General features: G+C 43.6%; 2 protein-coding genes across 2 annotated transcripts; one reads left to right on the forward strand and one right to left on the reverse strand.

Annotated features, from left to right (window-relative positions):
* On the forward strand, positions 1-13245 carry phf12b (PHD finger protein 12b). Its single transcript, XM_034528794.1, has 15 exons — positions 1-699; positions 1007-1188; positions 2439-2511; positions 2651-3107; positions 3815-3935; positions 4037-4169; positions 4261-4425; positions 4777-4920; positions 5452-6199; positions 7215-7316; positions 7719-7865; positions 8984-9079; positions 11138-11220; positions 11348-11486; positions 12073-13245. The coding sequence occupies exons 1-15, from the start codon at positions 634-636 to the stop codon at positions 12516-12518; spliced, it is 3102 nt and encodes a 1033-aa protein (XP_034384685.1). The 5' UTR covers positions 1-633; the 3' UTR covers positions 12519-13245.
* A 2692-nt stretch (positions 13246-15937) lies between these two features.
* Positions 15938-18824, reverse strand: LOC117727933 (trace amine-associated receptor 13c-like). Its single transcript, XM_034528482.1, has 2 exons — positions 18743-18824; positions 15938-16944 (listed from the first exon to the last, which is right to left on the reverse strand). Exons 1-2 carry the CDS (start codon positions 18822-18824, stop codon positions 15938-15940), a joined length of 1089 nt encoding a protein of 362 aa, XP_034384373.1.
* Positions 18825-19973: the final 1149 nt, after the last annotated feature.

Below are 19973 nucleotides of genomic sequence, written 5' to 3' on the forward strand. Positions count from 1 at the left end.
TCGCGGTTGCGCCAACTGATGTTGCTAGCAGCCTGTGTAGATGCACAGCCTTTTTCACAACAATAACATCAACCGAATTTGCATCTCCACTACCCTGATTTGAGGATTATACGTTACGAAGGCTACCGGAAACCGTGCACTGGACCGCGCCACGCCGAGTATCCTGTCGTTGTTTCGGCTTTGTTGACAATGGGAGCGGAGGGGTTTGCAGATTTACAAGGCTCCTTTTTGCAGGAGCAGAAACAAGAATCATGGCTGGCCAGCTAGGCCGCAGATGGATTTTTTAGCTAACAGCAACAATCTGTTGATACAAAATACTGCATGCACGCTCGTAAAAAGTGGTGCTAAGAAGCCCGTGTCACAATTATACGATTATCGTTGATTTGTGTTGTCTTTTTGGGCCCACAACACCAGCTCGGGAGACCGTTAGCTTCACAACCTTGACTGGTTTGCGTCTTGCCTTCGTAGGTAGCTCCTTTAGCCAGCTAGCGATAGCCTGCACCGCTCGGCTAGCCATCCTCTGCTTAAACACGTTTGGTAAAATACATTTACTCCGGGATTTGCTCGAATCGGTTTGTGTTGGGAAGGCATTTGTATCGCAAATTCCTTTTGGCGACGTCTGCACCTGGATGAATGTGGGACAAAATGGAGACCCCGACGATTGTGTACGATTTGGATACCTCTGGGGGCTTAATGGAGGTGAGGTCGCTTTGCTCGAAAGCCTTAATAGAGTGAAATGCTCCCTTTTTGCTGGTGCATGGATGTGTTTCCCCATCATATTGAGTGTTATCATTAGACCGCTAAAGCCGGCTGTCAGGCGCCTCCCGGTGAGCTAACTTAATACAGCGGGTTGATAATGAAGGCCTCACGGAAACGGTAACGTTAGCGCTCTCCGCAGGCTTAGCATTGCATGGGCATAGCTGCACATTTGGCAACTCCTTTGCAATGCCGTCGGTCTGGGAACCATGATTATTTTTTTTACTGAAGATTTGAACCACTTTTACAGCAAATCCAAACACTGTTGGCGCCCCCGAAGTCCGAGGAGGTCGAGAAGAGGAGTCGGAAGTTGGTGAGAGACGTCCGGAGGAGCGGCAGGGCCACCAACCACGACACCTGCGACAGTTGCCGGGAGGGGGGCGACTTGCTGTGCTGTGACCACTGTCCTGCAGCCTTCCACCTCCAGTGCTGGTAAGCGAGAGCTATTGGAACAAAAGACGGATGCGGGGTGCGGGTCTGTGGCTGCATGCACATGCTACAGGCTGAATGCTAACTCCATTTCCCCGATGTCGTGTGTGCTGCGGGGTGATTGCCATGTGACATGCCACTGGAAACGGGTGGATTGTGGTCGGTATCGCGTCTGTTTCAATGACATTTCAACGGTACCCGTACCGGCGGGTCCTCTCATATTCACTCTGAAGCCCTGCGACTGCGAGCCCTGGGTAGCCTTTTGTAAAGTTGGATTTAAATCGATCGTGCTGCAGAGATAATCACCTGTATGCTGAATTCAGCAGCAACTATACATACATGTACACGTACTCACGGGATATATTTCCGGTAAACCGGATGGCGAGGTAATTAAGTGAGGTTTATTGAATTCGGTGAGCTAGTTTGATGTGGCGTTGTGTCGGTATGGGCGGCTTTAGGGGGCTAGCGGTGCCTCGCTGCTCGGGGAACGGGTGCCGTGCATGTGGCTGCTCGGACAAGCAGAGCGTCGTTTCAGTCCTTATTGTCTGAAATGAAAAGGCGTGTAAATACGACGTGAGGGAAGCAGCGGCTCCAGCTAGCTCGCCGTCAGTCCTGCAGCCAGTGGAGCTGCTACAAATGGAGTCGAGGCTGCCTCTGTTTACAATATGGCGACCTGCCTGCTCTTTTTTTCGATTCCACCGCCATCTTACCAACCTTTAAACCCAACGTTTACAGGCGAGTTTTGTTTCCATTTTCTGTGAGGCTGTACGTCCGGGCTACGGCTGTATTGGCTGTGGACGTGTTACAAAGCTCGTCCCGGTGTCACGCGGCTCCGGTTCATCGCATGCACGGTTATTTTACCTTTGACATTTGGAAAGGTTTCGCTGTTTCTGCTGGACGTGACGAGCATAAACGTGTGAATGACTTCATCTTCTCAACGTGGAGTTGAGTCATATCTCCGTGTCAGGGGAGAGCATGCTGCCTCAATGAGGGGGTCTGACCTGGTCTACACGGGTAACGGTGTTAGGCTGTAGTTCAGACCTGGTGATGACATGCAAATGTCAGTCCAGTAGATGTGACACTGTAACATTGGAGAACTGTGTGTTGAATAGTAATACATTAAATGTAATTTTTTCTCACAGGATTGTATTCAAAATCATGGTTAAGATCTAAATGTTCTAAATGTATATTGATTTTTCTGCATTGGTTATGAACCAGGTCACTGATTATTGTGTTTTACCTTCTTACCTCAGCAATCCACCTCTAAGTGAAGAAATGCTTCCCCCAGGGGAATGGATGTGTCACCGCTGCAATGTTCGAAAAAAGGTGAGTGGCAGGTCGTCTCTCTCTGGTTCCCCCACCAATGTTACTGTTATGCTGCTGGAATACATGTAGAGAAAAGGGTTTGCTTGTGTGCTACTTGGACTGATACATCTGTCTTTTGGTCTTTCATTGTTGCCATCAGAAGAGAGAGCAGAAGACGGAGCAGACCAACGGCCTTCCAGAGAAGTCCTCCTCTAAGCGCTCCGTGTCCCCGGCCGTAGAGCTGGAGCTCAATGCCGGACCACTGCGGCTCGACGGCCTGCCTCCGGGGGCCGGGGCAGCAGGGCCCGGTCTACGAGTGGCCCAGGTCCGCCTCTTGGATCGCAGGACCAGCAGCCGGCCGAGCAGCCGGCCCGGAACGCCCACTTCCAACACTTCGTCCACCCCAACCCCCTCAGAGGAGCAGAACGACGGGGAGGAGGAGGCAGCTGAGCCCGAGGATGAAGTTCAGGGCTCAGAGCTTGAGGGTGCTACGCTATCTGCGCCTACTCCACGCCTCCTCAAGAGGCCCTTTCAGCTGCTAATAGCAGCCGCTATGGAGAGAAACCCTACGCAGTTTCAGTTGCCCAGTGAGCTCACCTGCACCACTGCACTACCAGGTCAGTCATAGTGACTTCCTAAACATTTACTGTAAAATGATGTTGCATTTATTTTAACACGTTTTCAAATGATACGGTGAAAGAGAAAAAAACCAGTAAAATGTCATTTTATGTGGCCCGCGACAGCTTGAAAAGGCATATTCTTAAAATTAAAGTCTACGCTCCTTTACAGTGTACAGTGACCATGGACTACATCTCCCACAATGCATGTCGATTTTGTGACCCGTGAATGAACTGCATCCTACCGCGAGAAAGCAGTGTTTCCATATTGGCGTTTAACTGAACTAAATCTCTAACACATGATCTTAGCAGCTATTTACCAGTTATGTCCTTCTTAACCGTGACAAAGAAGCTTTGAACAAAGTTAATGTAATGACGTGCGTTTGATCTTTGTCTTTGTTATTTTAAAGTAGATAGAGTAATGTGGTTTTCTTAACCCTAAATTAAATGGATTTATGTTATAATAACAGACATATTTGCTGTATTTGTACTGTATCGAGAATTTAATTTTAATCTGTTTTTTAATGGAATCGCGACCCCGAGAATTTAATTGTGAAATACTGAAATATTCACACCCCTAATAATAACAAAGTAGAGCACCTTGATTAGAAAGTGAGTCTGGATTGTGTTGAGCACGTCAGATGTCTGATATGGTATAAATGCATGACGGCATAAAGGTATCTGGATTGAATCGTTTGGATTTCTAGGCAGCAGTAAACGGAGGAGAAAAGAGGAGCTACTAGGGAAGCCATTCAGGAGGCCTCAGCATGAGCTGGATCCCAATGGTCTGGTCCCTCTACCAGTCAAAGTCTGTTTTTCATGCAACAGGTTAGTACCAGATTACACGATTTGCATTATTATTTGCATTACTTGCACATACCTGAAATGTCTCATGTCTTATACTTATTTCCTTATATTTCCTCTCACAGGAGTTGCAGGTTGGCTCCACTGATCCAGTGTGACTATTGTCCTCTTCTGTTCCACATGGACTGTCTTGACCCTCCACTCACAGCTTTACCTGCTGGCAAATGGATGTGTCCAAACCATATTGAGCACTTAGTGGTAAGACGCAGTCTTGGCTCAGAGCTGAAACAACTTTGTTGTCTTCCCAACCGAATGCTTAGTTTTCCCTTTCTGTTTGTCTGATGTGCAGCTGAATCAGAGGAGCTTGAGCCTGTCAAGCCGCTGTCAGCTGTTTGACCATTTCCAGGACAGGATGTCCCAGCACGCTGTCAAGTTGGACTTCCTGCGTAGAGTCCATCGGCAGAACGCACCCAACCGGCGCACAACCCACCAGCCCAATAAGAAGACCATCAAGGTAGACTGACTGCTTCAGTGTGGTGGTGTAGACAGCCTAGTGGTTGTGGATTGTTGCGGTCTTCAGTGTTTCTCTGTGGGTCGGGGTGAGGCTAGTAAGTGTTGGTGTGATCAGCTCTGAAGCCAATGGTGCACAGATGGTGACACTGCTACAAATAGTTTATTTAAAGGAATTATATCACAGCATTTTAAGTTGAAATGTGAGCAAGAATGTACTTGGGTGTCAATCTACTGAGGCACGGTATCCAAACCCAATCGATACGTGAGATACCCTGTTAGTTCAGAGACAATGTCAGGAAAAGTTTAGTCCAAGCACTTAACGTTATTTCTTCCAATCACTGTTTGGACTCAGGTGCCAGATGCCATCAAGTCCCAGTACCAGAATCCTCCCCCCATGCTAAGTCCTGCGGGGGTGCGCCAGTTGGAGCTGGTTTGTAGCGGTGTGTCTGATAACCAGCCCTCAAAGCACCCCACCTCAGAGGCTGAGCAGCAGGAGGTAAGCGGACTACAACGTGGCACAGTTTGTCATTTTTAAATCAGTTGAACAAGAGCAGCAACAGCTTGTATCTTTTCTGCTCTGTGTATAAAAAAAGCCTCTTCATGATTTTGAGTGTTGCTGGTATGTGGAATGATCATTGTCCATGCAGGCATTCATTGCTTATTTGATTTCTGTGAATGAATCAAATTCTAATACTAACAGCAATACGGCTTGACGGTGATATTTGCATTGATTGTGGACGTCCGTGGATTCGGGACTCTTCACATGCACTTTTTAAAAGTCTGAAAAACCTCTGTTTTTAAAAGGTATGGAAGTCAAGCTAACCTTGCAGTTCAACATACAAGCCTTTCAAACATCAATGTAAAAAGGCCCAAAGTTGAGGAAAAATCTATTTAGCGTGACCTTTTTTCTAAATCAGGATGTTGATTTCTTCCTATGGCATACATGTCTATATTAGATAGGACGGGGTTGTAAAAAGACTTGATGGTGGTTTCCTCTGTTATAACCTGGTTCTGGTGTGTTAAACAGTGGCTTCAGGACGTCATCGCCCTCCAGTGCAGCATCATGCGACACCTATCCATTAAGCAGAAGGCTTCATCCACAGCAACCACCCTGTCATCAGTACCAGCGTCTGCAGACTGGGTTTCTGAGCAGAAAACCTCTGCTAAATCATGTGTAATGTCTGAGGACATGAAAACTTCCTTTGAAAGGACTTCTTCCCCCGACTCCTGCTCTAAACACTGCAGTACACCTGATGACCCCCAGGGGGCCTCTCTTTCAAGGGACAAGCTTGCAGAGCTGGGCATTTGTAAATGCAACACACCACCATGTCAAAACTGTAGGAAACCCAATGGACCTCGAGCAGAGGAGTGTCAGCCAACCAAAGCCAACGGACCTGTAGACTGTAACAGTACATCAGACCCATGCAGGCAGGCTGAGCTGCAGCACAGACTAACGCCCACCACAACACCCCCAGTCCCAGCTCCTGTCACTGGGCTGGTGAACCACATAGGAACAGAAATGGTTAAAAAGGAGCTTGAGAGTACCACGAAGGCCTGTGTGCAGAAAAACTGTCCTACTGCCCTGACAATATGGCCCCACAGTGGGCAGCAGAACCACATGAGCCAGGCAGAGCTCCAGGAGGAGTGTATGAGCAGCGATGAAAAGCCCACCTACTCCATCACCAGCAGCGCCCACTCATACACTCCAACTAAAAGCAACCAGGAGCGCGACCCAACCAAGCTGGGGTCGTCGTCATCATCATCCCCCACTCCAGGTACAGACTCCTGAACCAATACACCGCTCAGTCATGATTGGCTTCTCAGGTTCACTTTCAGGTTCTGTAGGGATCATTACAAAAAATAACATATCTTTAATTTCACTTATGTTGAACGTTTTCAATAATTCCAGTCAGTAGCTATAGCTACATAACTTGGAAGTGTGCCGTTCTCCTCTGTAAGAAACACATTGGCACTCGGTCTACAGTGGCGGCTCCACGAGTCTCCCAAACCCAAGAAAGTCAGAGGATGTTTGAGGAAACCAGTGAAATGATCCATGGTCCAGACCACTATGCTTCTGATATCATGAAATATCTCAAGAACAAATTTCCCTTAGCTGTGTCTATTGTCATTCTTGTTCATTACTTTATTTTAATGTTATTTAGGATAGTTGGCAAAGGTAGAGTCAGTCACAGGAACCATCAGACTATTTAAAGAATGTAGTCTGGTGACATACTTCATCTGCCTAGTTAAAACATGGAAAGCCAATGCATGTAGGGCAAATAAGAAAACGCCTCAAACTACACATTAATGTCAGCATCTACTCTTTTGATTTCTTCTGTTCTTTGTGATAGTAGTTGATGTTCTTGAGGTCATTTGCGTCTGTTGGAAAGTTAGTCTAGCCACAGCAGTAAGGGCCAGACTAAAGCATGTGGAGCTCCAGGCATTATGTATCTGCAGCAATGAAACACATTATCCTTTTGTAGAGTGTTGCTTCAAGTCTGTGGTCATTTTTGCAGCCTGTTAGCTTCACTGAGATACTTTATAGCCGACAGGCTCCCTCTTGTGGTCAGTGGCAAACATTTCACAGCTGTTTCAGATGTCCACAAAACATCAGTGTGATATGCCTAGGAATAGGTTTTCTTTTGTACACAAATGCATTTAAATAGCATAATATGTAGCTTGAAATAGGTGGTTCTACATGTGTGAATACAGTTCACATCCAATCAGATGTCTCCAGACCCGCCTCAGCTGTTTGATCACACGCCGTCCCGTCATGTTTCTCCTCTGCAGACATTAAGGCCGGTCCTGCACTGGTGGGCTCGCTGCTGCCCAGCACTCTCTCCATCGCCAACCTGTCCAGCTGCATGAAAGATCGGAAGGATGAGGACAGAGGTGAGTGTGCTCACTCAATACTGACGTCTGACCAGACTGAGCCGTGGTGGTGTTGTATAAATGTCATGCAAATTAAGTGTTACGCTTGTTATCTATACTGTTATTTCTTTTATTGTTTGTTTTGACCATGTAAAGTGCCTTGAGTACCTTCTTTAAAACGCCATAAAATCGTGTGTGTGTGTGTGTGTGTGTGTGTGTGTGTGTGTGTGTGTGTGTGTGTGTGTGTGTGTGTGTGTGTGTGTGTGTGTGTGTGTGTGTGTGTGTGTGTGTGTGTGTGTGTGTGTGTGTGTGTGTGTGTGTGTGTGTGTGTGTGTGTGTGTGTGTGTGTGTGTGTGTGTGTGTGTGTGTGTGTGTGTGTGTGTGTGTGTGTGTGTGTGTGTGTGTGTGTGTGTGTGTGTGTAGGGATTGAGCTGGACAAACTGGATGCAGAGATGATCAAGCTCCTGGCCTGGCAGAGGATCCAGCAGCTTTTCCCACCCAAGGTGCCGAGCACTCCGCCTCCCCCGGCCACCGGCGCTGCCCCCAAAACCCCGTTGCCCTGCACCGACAGTAAGACACTAACTTAGCGCTGACACTGTTTGTTTTTCAGATCTCATTTCCTGACTGGGTCGGAGTTGATTTTATTAGGCTGCCAAATAATTTTGTATAACTGCTTCCATAGTATTTTATTTAAGATTTGTATCTGCAGTACACCGTTGAGCCTGGCTGTTAATATTTTGATAATTGTAGCCTGCTCATAACCCAAAACATGTGAACGGCTTGTGTATATTCTGTTTGTCTTAAGGGCTTTTCACACCAAGGACAAAAAACTAAATGAAAATGTGGAATTTTGGCTCGATTTTTTGTTCATACCTTTCATGTTTTTTTACTATGACAAACCTACACTCAACTCTACACACTGGAGATGTGCTCGTTATTGCATGTGAGCAAGACTGTGTAGAAAAGTTACTTTAATCATTCACGACTGGACTGAATCATATGTAGCCTGTGTTTATCAATATGTTGTACATGGCCAATACGAGGCTGAATGGTCACTTTGTAATTGTCATCTTATAACCTCCATGGCTCCATAGACGGTGACCGCAATTGCCTACATTGCTTGTAAGATCATAAATATGGAATAGTTCGAAGCTGCATTCATCAAACATGGCATGCAATAATCCTCCTATTCGCTTTTTTTCACCTGTATGATAATCTGTCTTTTGTAGATTCAACGACTTCCCAGTCGCTATTTTATCAAAGAAGACACTAATTTATGAAATAAATGTCCATATTGCTGTGTAATGGAATCAACAGAATTACATTGGCTGGCTGCAAGATATGAACGTTTTAGATTGGATAGGCTCAGAGATGGATGGTCTTGAATGTTATTTCATACAAATGATCTCAGCTTGAGGACAAAACCAGAGCCTGTTAACTCTAAATATATTTCTTTGGTCTCGGTCATAAATGATTTAACGTATTTTCAATAACAGTAAAATCAGTCAGCAGTTTGCTCTTCTCACAATTAATATATAAGCCCTAGAATGATTTGGGTTGTGATGCTTTCTCATTTTGGGTCCCCTGAAAAATAACACCGGAAACACTGGATGAGAGTTTAATGACTAATGTACAGACTTGTTTTGAGAGTATTTCCAAAGTTCACAAGCTGAATGTCTTCCTACCAGGTCAGAAGAAGGTGCAGGCCCGAGCAGTCTTCTACCCCCTGACAGGAAAAGGAGGAGCTGTCAGCATGTGCTATAGGACGTTATACATCGGATCAGGTGAGACCTGATCACAGTGCTCCTGCAACACACTGATATGTTGTCTTTAGCCCGGGGCCTGAATGGTGAGTAGGGTTGACTATCAAATCTTCAAATACTTTGATACCAACTGAAATTAATCTGTAGCACCAGATATAGAAAACTGTCAAGAATAAAACTAAGTAAGCACTTGAGGCCAGTTTCATTTTTTTTTTTTTTATTATTATTAATAATTTTCTAGCATGTTATTTTTGGAGGTGCTTGTATGTGGCTCTGAGGTTCCCAACCTTCATGGCTTGTTAACCCTCTGATTCACAACATGGGTCAAAAGTAACCTGTGTGAATAATTTAGTTTCATATAATTCAATATTTACATGAATTCCTCAACTGAGTTGTTTTTTAACATCACAAACTGGTGATGCACCCATGAGCAGCTAGTCAGTCTCATATTTCATAAAGCTTGTTGTAATGGAACTTAACCTCAATCTCCTTTAGAGAAAACAAGTGTGATGTCGAAACACTTATGTCTTATCATTTATTAAACAGAAACTTTGAATAATTCAATTAAATGACCAGAGGTCTGACCCAAAAAGAGTGTAAGTCAAACACACCGTGGAAAAACAACTTAACCAGACACTAGATTTCAAATCATGCTTTTCAGAGAATTCATTTTTATCATAGCAAATATTTGAATACAAGTACAATCTGTGTATCTCTATTACAGACACTTTTTATAATAATGCTCAACATTGGTCAAAAATGATATGTATCTATTCTCAATGGAAGTTCATATATTTGCATTAAGAAACACATTTTGGACGACTAGCAGAGCTCACGGTCACTATTTTCCTTTTCTACAAGACTGCCTTGTTTTTAAGAATACACCATGTTCACACATCATTTTGTGTTGTTGTTGTTTATCAGTATTGTTCATACCATTCATAATAATAGAAATTGACAACCAGATCCAGTGGTGGGGGTCTGAGGGGCAGGGGCAAAAAAACAGGGCAACAGCTGCATGCGGTGGGGCAGAAATGTACAGAACTCAATAGGAAGGGCACCTAGACAGCCCTGCATCAAGTGTTCTCCACTAGAAGGGCACCTAGACAGCCCTGCATCAAGTGTTCTCCACTAGAAGGGCACCTAGAAGGCCCTGCATCAAGTGTTCTCCACTAGAAGGGCACCTAGACAGCCCTGCATCAAGTGTTCTCCACTAGAAGGGCACCTAGACAGCCCTGCATCATGTGTTCTCCACTAGAAGGGCACCTAGAAGGCCCTGCATCAAGTGTTCTCCACTAGAAGGGCACCTAGAAGGCCCTGCATCAAGTGTTCTCCACTAGAAGGGCACCTAGACAGCCCTGCATCAAGTGTTCTCCACTAGAAGGGCACCTAGACAGCCCTGCATCATGTGTTCTCCACTAGAAGGGCACCTAGAAGGCCCTGCATCAAGTGTTCTCCACTAGAAGGGCACCTAGACAGCCCTGCATCATGTGTTCTCCACTAGAAGGGCACCTAGACAGCCCTGCATCAAGTGTTCTCCACTAGAAGGGCACCTAGAAGGCCCTGCATCAAGTGTTCTCCACTAGAAGGGCACCTAGACGGCCCTGCATCAAGTGTTCTCCACTAGAAGGGCACCTAGACGGCCCTGCATCATGTTTTCTCCATTGGATAGACACCCTATTTCCTGTCCTCGGAATTACTTTATGAACTCTTAGAGAGAGCTTGTGACCTTGTGGGGGTACCGACCCACACTTGTCTACAACTATGACTTTCTTTTTTTGATAGAAAGAAAGCGCTTTGTTGAAAATGTAGTTAAACCAAAACCTGGGTAATGTATTAGCAAAAATATCAGACATGCCCATCCGTGGCTACTGAACTACTGACAGTTCATACGAAGATATGATGATACGGCAAAATAAATATCTCCTTTTCTCAGTGGAATTATTATTATTGGAATTGACACAAGACTAAAACTGGAAACAATTCAATTAAATTCAAACAATCACTTTCACTTTGTCTTAGATGAGCATTATTGATTTATCCACAAAACTGTACTAATATTCGTATGTTTTTGTAAAGGTGCTGACATGGACGTGTGCCTTACAAACTACGGTCGCTGCAACTACATATCGGGGAAACACGCCTGTATTTTCTATGATGAGGTATGGGCTTCTGAACTGTTGTACTGCCTACATGTAGACGTCTGTTATTGTAATTCTCTGCCTATTGGACACGTTAGGTTCTGTTGTTGGATATAGTGTAAATGGGTTCTGTGTGTGTCCTTTATAGAATACCAAGCATTATGAGTTGCTCAACTACAGTGAGCACGGCACCACAGTGGACAACGTCCTCTACTCATGTGACTTCTCAGAGAAGGCCTCTCCATCTCCACCGAGCGGGCTGGTGGCCAAAGTCCAAGGCATCATACGTTAGTACATCTCATCTTCACACTCTCTCCAGTGTTCATAGAATGTGCAGTTTGGAGGGTCATCAGTGATGCTGTCAGAACAATTGTGCTCCAGAGAAGATTTGAACTGTGCTCTTTCAGTGTCGCAAAGCACAGCTAAATATATGATACTGGTGTTGCAAATGTTACACACACACACACACACACACACACACACACACACACACACACACACACACACACACCAAAGTGGTAACATTTTTGGTAAGGCGGGAGTGAACCAACTAGAATCAAGGCTCCAAACAAGCAGAGCTGGTATGAAAAGATGTTAAACATCGAGCAAATATGGAACATCCTACACAGACCTGCCATTTTTAAAAAGCCAATCTTTCGTCAATAGTGAGCCCACGTACTCGACCCATGTTTTCAAAAAACTACATTGTGGTCAATTGACAAAGTATAGCATATAAGAGGATCCAGCAAGACGCAGTGTTGCTATGATCAGCTAAAAATCGTGGCTTCATTGAGGCTATCAGCAGTGTAAAATGAAATCTAGAAAAGTACTCGGTACTGAAAGCCAGTTCTCCCTGTGTTCTTCTCTGTCCAGGTCGCAGTAAGAAGCGTGAGGATGACAAGGCTCCCTGCTCCGTGGTAGGTTTGTTGCCGGCTGGTGGAGTGATGAGCAGCCAGCCTCTGGGCAGCTCCGAGCTGTCGTGCAGCTGTAAGGCGAGCAGCTCCAGCCTGATCGGAGGCAGCGGGGCGGGTTGGGAGGGCACGGCCCTGCTTCACCATGGCAGCTACATCAAACTGGGATGCCTCCAGTTTGTCTTCAGCATCACAGAGTTCGCCAGTAAGCAGCCCAAAGAGGAGCAGACCACAGCGCCTGCCGCCAGCTGCTCCAGCAGCAGTGTGGCCAGCACCGTCCCCCCCACCCCCATCACACAACCCCCTAACACTGCCACAGGGAGTACCCCCTCCAGCCGGGATGAGACCGACACTGAGGCTGTCCCTCCCCACCAAGTGCCCGTACTGCGCTCCGACTCTATTCCATAACCTGCACAGGAAAACCCACCCTTCTTTTGTTTTGCACCTTCCGAGTCACATTGAAGGGAAAGTTGCACAGCTGGTTGGTCAACAGGGGAAAAGTTTATTTTTTCATTTGTAATGGTTTATATCTTTGCATGAACTTGAAGTATTATTGACAATCTCTTCTGTTATTGAATGACTGGCCAGTAACCCTCTGTTCACTTCAGACTGTTAGACTTTGAGCAAACATTATTTACCAATGCTCAACTTTTTCTTTTGCCAGTATATTGGTCATGCATGGTGTAACATTATTTTGTCAGCTTATTTAGCACAAACCTTTTATTTTGTAGTAATGAATTCCATACATTCTACTTTCTTTTGCTGCTTTTGCACCATAGGTAGCTATATATGTATGAAAATATACATGCTTACACACTATATAATATGTATATATAATGTAAATATATATAATTCAGTGCTTCTCAATTGGAGAAACATTGGATTTCATGTAGATTTACCATTGTTTGGTTTTTAACTGTACAGTTCATGGAATTTGTGATACTGTGTAGAGTACCAGAAGTTTTGTGATAAAGCTTGTTCTTAGTCTGTACTTTCCGCTGTAGTCCATCTGTAAATACCATCTCGTTTTAGCACTCATTTTAACATCTTGTGCGGCTCTGTATATAAGCACTCTTTGTCTGTACCTGCTTGTCTGTTCAAACATGTAAATACAGAAAGATTTTCTAAGAACAAACCTAAAGGATTTGTGTCCTGTTATTTTTATGGACTTGAGTTACTAATAAAGGTTACAATGGGGTATTGAAAGTGTTTTGGGAAAGGCTGGCGATTAATGACATGATTGAAAAGATCAGGTAAGGAGAAAGTAGATTGCAGAAGGTATGGCTGGGAGTGCTTTGTGACACCTATTTAGAAAGTTGAGTAGAATTTTGTCCTTTACTGCATCAAATTTCAAAAAGACTTCACTTTAAGAACAAACAAAAATGAACGGGTCGAATGCATACGAGTTCATCCTGGACCTTATTTTACTGCGACATTTGTATGTCTAAGTGACTAATAAAACAACAATTTTCTAAACTGGTTCAATATTGGTCTGCAATGTATGTCCACTAAAAGGTCTCGTTTCTGCCACTGAGCGGCTCAGATTGTTCTAAGTGTCTAACAACTTTATTGAGAAGACCCGACAGAAATAAAACATTTTTTTTACCTTTCGCTTGTTTATTGTGTTACGTGACTTGTAGCCAGAAGACCACAGTTCTGGGAAGAGTTTGTCTTGGACTAAGAAAATGTAGCTTAGTGTTATATACGTACTATAGAAGATTTTCATGGCTGATTTCTGCAACAATTTCTCACAACATTTCAGAATGAGATGAAACTTGTTCAGAAGTTTAATTGATTGGAAATCTAAAACAGAATGGTAGAATTATGTTCATTTTCACCTGTGCCCCTTGTCTTTGCTCCAGTTTAGATAAGTCAACATCTCTTAATTGAGCCGACGTCATGCATGTGTTATGACAGTGCCCATCCTGTCAAAGTTACATACTCCCCAACGCCCACAGCGTGAGCGCCTTCTACACCACTAGAGGTTGAAGGAGGAGCAGCTCTAGCAATGAGCCAGTCACCCCAAACAACACAGGAAGGAGATTATCCACAATAATCTCCAAAGGTGACTCATGTACCAGGCCCTTCTCCAGAGTAGGCTGTAAAGCTATGGTCGCTTCAACAAGAAAAACTGACAACCCTTTGCGCAATCCATGGTCAACACAGTTGGACAGATTATGACAGCAGTGTCCAAAATCCCTGGGGCTCCGCCCTATCAAGTGCTCTAGTGTTGCAGACTCAGACTCAATATGCAAATCATGGCAATCAACAAAGCAAAAGCCTTGGGACACACACCACCTAGGTTACTATTATTAATAAGAAGCCATTCTCACACAAGTACACTGACCTGCAACAGAATCCAGAGCACACACACTTCTCACGTGCACACTGACACACACTCTAGAACCCGAAGAATTCACTCTTGTACAACTTTTCACCTTTTGCATAGCAGTTCAATCCCAATTTAGTCACCGCAAACATACTAAAAGAAGAGAACAATTCTAAGCTTAAAAAAGAATGGACTACAAGTAATCAACTTTCTCTTTTGATGCGTACTGAGTCCCTATTTCAAAAATAAATGAATGTGATACTAAGCACCTGGCTCAGTGATATAAGAGTCGTCCTTCAATCAGAGGATCGGTGGTTTGATCCCCCTCTCCACTAGCCCATGTCAATGTGTCCTTGGTCAAGACAATTCAATTCAGTTTATTGTGTATCACCCCACATCACAAATGAACCCCGTGTTTCTCCAGTGGCTGTGCCTACGATGTAGCCGGCCGTCAGTGTGTGAATGGCTGAATGACGACATGTAGTGTTAAAGAGCTTTGAGTTGTCGCTTACTGTCCTTGCTTTCTTTACAATTATGGAACTAAATGAGTTTGTAATTTTTATATTACTATTTATATATAATATACAATTTACTAAAGGTTATACATGGTGAACATATCACTGGTGAGTTCAGTCTGCAAGAACATTTTTTTTAACCTCATTATTTATAAATTACACAAATTTTAGGACCAACATCTTTCTGATCTTGTGTTAAAAAATATCTACCGGCCTCTGAGATGGTTAGCAATGATCTGCTGTTTTATCAAAGCATTACATATAAAGATGGAAACAAGATGAAAATAATGTGGCACAGAAGGGGAACAAACTACCATAAGATATGGGACTCTTAAAATTATTATTTAATTAAATCTATCATTACCTAAGATCAAGATCTGCACACTATTTTTAACCACTTTTTAAAATTCCATTTCATGTAATCAAATGTTTTATTCTCAACTCATATGCAAACTTTATGATGGCAGGATATATATAAAAATACATAGGCAACTTCTCTTTGATATCATTGTTTTATTTTATTATCCTGCCAAATAATTTATGAAATGAAAGCAGTTATTCAAAAATAATTCCCCTTGTAATCATTTTATGAAAAAAAATGCAATCCTTTAGGTAATAAATGTTGATATATTTCAGGCACCAAAAACCATGTCTATAAAATTATTTATTATATGGTGGTAAATTATGATTAGTCAATAACTTCACTAAATTGTAATTGTCTCAATTGTTATATTAACAACAATAACAATCTAATAAAAATGCTAAAAGAAATTAAATAGTTTAAATGTGGTTAATCCTTTGACAGTTCAACTGCACCCAAAATCAAAAAACTGTCCAAAAACATACCTCAAGCAAAAAGGACAGCACTCTACTGCTATAGAGATCATTATTAGGAAAACAAAGTTAAACATTCACAAAATATCAATCTTCAAGGTTTTGCTTAAAATGAAAAAGGATATCCATACAAATACTCAATAGTACTATCATACGTGTGTCCAAATATGCACCTTTATGGTTGAAGATTGAGGGTTGAATATTTTCAGATTGACAATGAGAAATAAGCATTTCTTAAACCAAGGATAAAATAATGCATAAATAATTGGGTTTAATGTTGAATTAAAGTAACCCAACCAAACAAATGCTTCAAAGACAGAAGCAGATGTACTGAAGCCAGTGTTTGCGTCAATTATAGAATTGATAAAAAAGGGCATCCAACAAAAGATGAATGCACCAAGCACAATACCCAGAGTCTTTGCAGCTTTATGCTCAGACTGTTTAATCAACCCACCTCTTCCTCCGTTATTTGAACTTTTGCTCATATCTTCAATTTGTCTTACATGCTCTTTAGCCACAATAAATATTTTTGTGTAAAGACAAACCATCAAAGTACAAGGAAAGAAAAAGCAGAATACATTGTCCAAGAGTCCCCAAAGGGGGTTAAAGACAAGGTTACAGCTACCAAGGCAATGTATTGATGCCATATAATCTTCTATCCCTGCTATGTTGGCCTTTGAGTAAAGCAGTCCATAAGAGTAGACAGCAGCCACTGCCCAACAAGTACATACCATAATCCAGGCCACTGACATTGTGAAATTCATAGAATAATGCAGAGGATTACATATTGCTTGCTGCCTGTCTATAGCAATGCAAATTAGGTGGAAAATAGAGACAGTGGTGAGAAACATATCAAAACTAGAGTGCAGCAGACAGATTTCATCCCCATAGAACCAGCAGCCATGAATGGTCCGGATGGCGCTGAAGGGCATCACAATAACACCCACAAGAAGGTCCGCAAGAGCAAGAGATAAAATGAGCACATTGGTAGGATTGTGCAACTGTTTGAAATGACCTATTGACACTATGACAACAGAGTTCCCTAAAATGGTTACAAGCATTCCTAAAGAAAACAACAAATAGAGCGAAACTTTGGTGGCCACACTGAACTGTGCTCTAACACATGAGACATTTGAGCCTAAAAAACAGTATTGCTCTTGAGAAAAGCCAAGAGACATCATTAACAAAGATCTATGCCAAAACGTCTACAGAGATACACAGGTTTGTTCTGGGGTGGGACACATCTCTGTCCTTATAACAAAAGACAGCATAGCCGTCACCTACAAATATGACACACTGAGCCATCCAATCAGTGGGTCTTTTAAAAATATACGCAAAACAGTGCTTTGGCAAAACGGAGTATTTTATACTTTCAGGAAAAATGATTTTTTGTTGAAGTCATTAACAGCTGTGATATGGCAATATTACAACATTTGTAAATTAATTACAGAATAAATGATAACTATGAACCACGACCATATCACTTGAAAAAAGTGTTGACAAAACAATCACTATGGCGCATGAGTGCATAACCTCTCATAAGCTGTATGTGTCCCCTTAACATGGCGGGTGAGTTTGTGTGCCCCCAGTGACCTGTTGGAGGTAATAACTTCTGGTAGTGTCTCAAGGCAAAGTAGGCCAAGGGATGGGACTATACCAAGAGCGTTCCTAGAGTCCTAAAAAGTAGGATGGGAGCCAGAGCCTTCAGTTATCAAGCTCCTCTTTTATGGAACCAGCTTCCACTTTTAGTCCGGGAGCTTAAAAGAATCCCAAAAAATCCGCCACCACAGGCGCAACAAAAGCCTATATATATCATGTTTACAAAATACACTGATCGGAAATCATGTTGTTAAAACAATCCTGTAAAAATCTAGTTAGTTTTGTCACTTCATTTTTAGAGGCTTTTGGTTGAATATGGGAACGTGCTCAAGCAGAAGTGTCTCTGCGCATAAACTGTCTGAACTCATTGGCGGCACGCAGACGCAGCGCTTCAACGCGCACTGACATCCGCATAATGGGGAGAGCACGGGTCCATGGGGAACCGTCCTGACTGGCTAGTGGCTCTCAGAGCTATAATGGCCAGTTTAAATGCTACTGATGCCCAGTGTCCCGTCGGACGGTTACCCCTATACGGTCTTTCTTACTTTCTTATCCCCCTATGTGAGTTATCCCGTTCTGGCCTGATGAGTGACACACTTGTTATGAACAATTCGATTTAATAATTTGTGACAAACCCTGCAAGGAGATTTAACAGCTATGAATCTCTCTCCCAGCCTGCAGACGAAGGGGTCCGGCCAGGAGCCAGGGGTCTCCCAGTAATATTGCTTATCCAAGCCAATATGTGTATACACTCAAGTGAATTCTTGCTACCGTTGTGGTGAGGAGGGGCATTTTGCCACAAAATGTCGGGCTCCAGAAAACTACCAAAAAGTTATACAGAAATTAAACCGTGCTCAGCAACAACTGAGAATAAGCCGTAGAGAAAGAAATGCTGCTACCACTGGAACAAACCCCCATAACGCCAATGTGAGGAGGAGTGCTGTAAAAGTACAGACTAGCCATCTACCAGAAGGACTCATAGGGCCACCCTCCATCGCCTGGGCAAACGTTGATGGAAAACCATGTACTTCTCTTCTGGATAGTGGATCACAAGTGACAACAATCTTTGACAGCTGGTATGCCAAACACTTAGCCCGTGTACCCTTAGTGAATCAGAGAGCAGCTATCCCTATAGGAGGCTACATCCAAGTTGATTTAGAGCTTCCAGAAAAGTCCCCTAGCAACACCACGTCAGTCCCTGTTCTTGCCTTAGTGTGCCCAGATCCTCGTTGTTCAGACAACATTCCTATTCTGGTTGCCACCAATGTCCGCAAGATCAGACCTTTTACATCAACGAGGAAGTCGCAGGCAACCTCTGATCCGTGAGAGTATGTGTACCCGAGCCCAACCTTTACCTGTCACCATGCCTCCGGAATCCAAACCGGATGAAAGCCCGGTAGCTGAGGTGAAGTGGTCCGGCCCTGGCTCGTCAGCCATGTTAACGCAAAACCCCATTTGGCAGATAGTATTATTATTATTATCATCACAGAACGTGCTTCCTCACCTGCTCTCCCTCAAAGTGTGTTTGTGCAGCTCACTGTCTAATTCTCAAAAATGATGGACAAAAACAAGTTCCTTGTGTTGTTGTGGAATGAGACAAGAAAAGCCACACCATCCCTCAAGGTACAGTCATTGCCCACCTACATGTAGCAGATATGGTGACAAAGATACCAAGTCCAAAATCCGAGACGGCCCCAAAGATTGATGAGTCCCCGTTTGATTTTGGAGATTCCCCCATTACCACCAAGTATGAAGTCAGAATAAGACAGAAAGTCTCTGAGAAGTCCAACGTTTTCTCAACTGCCGAATGGGATGTTGGCTTAGCCAAGAGTGGAACATTGTAAAAGGCTGAAATATGATACCCCATTCAGGGAAAGGTCTCGCTGCATATTGCTCACTGACCTAGACAACCGCCACGTTCAAGGACTTCTGGCAGCAGGGCTAATAAAGGAATCTAGAAGCCCTTATGCTTCGCCCATTGTCCTGGCACAAAAGTCCAGGAAACTGCACTTGTGTGTGGACTATCAAAAGCTGAATTGAAGAACCATCCCTGATCAGTACACTGTGCCACGCATTGATGATGCACTGGACTGTCTGATTGGAAGCAAGTGGTTTTCACTGTTGGACTTGTGCAGTGGTTACTACCAGATCCTGATGGCAGAGGAGGATAAAGAAACTGCTTTCATATGTCCACTAGGATTTTATCAGTTTGAGAGGATGCCTCAGATGATCACCAGAGCCCCGGCGACTTTCCAAAGACTTATGAAGAAGGTGGTCGAGGACATGCACCTGCCTGAGGTCATAGTGTACCTGGACGATCTGACCGTCTTCAAGAAAACCCTGGATGAACACGAACAAAGACTATTCAAGATGATAGACCGACTTCAAGAGGCTGGGCTAAAGTTGTCAATAGACAAATGCCAGTTCTGTCGGTCACAAGTAACCTACACATTGGCCGTTTCTCAATACAAAGAACGCTGAGTAGACCAAGTCCAAACTCCAAAAGTAGACTACTTTTGGAGTTTGGACTTGGGAGATCGGACGGGAGGACGCAGGATGGTCTTTCTGCAATTGGAACAGCAGCGA

The sequence above is a fragment of the Cyclopterus lumpus genome, chromosome 25 (assembly GCF_009769545.1).
Source record: "Cyclopterus lumpus isolate fCycLum1 chromosome 25, fCycLum1.pri, whole genome shotgun sequence".
Taxonomy (NCBI): Eukaryota; Metazoa; Chordata; class Actinopteri; order Perciformes; family Cyclopteridae; genus Cyclopterus; species Cyclopterus lumpus.

Excerpts from the sequence above, each read along its gene's own strand:
- phf12b (XM_034528794.1), top strand. The coding sequence starts at position 634 with ATGTGGGACAAAATGGAGACCCCGACGATTGTGTACGATTTGGATACC. Across the intron at positions 6,200-7,214 it reads ATCATCATCCCCCACTCCAG|ACATTAAGGCCGGTCCTGCA; the intron begins GTACAGACTCCT and ends TCTCCTCTGCAG. Across the intron at positions 11,487-12,072 it reads CAAAGTCCAAGGCATCATAC|GTCGCAGTAAGAAGCGTGAG; the intron begins GTTAGTACATCT and ends TTCTCTGTCCAG.
- LOC117727933 (XM_034528482.1), bottom strand. The coding sequence starts at position 18,824 with ATGGCTGACGAGCCAGGGCCGGACCACTTCACCTCAGCTACCGGGCTT. Across the intron at positions 16,945-18,742 it reads TTCCGGAGGCATGGTGACAG|AGCAATACTGTTTTTTAGGC; the intron begins GTAAAGGTTGGG and ends GCTTTTCTCAAG.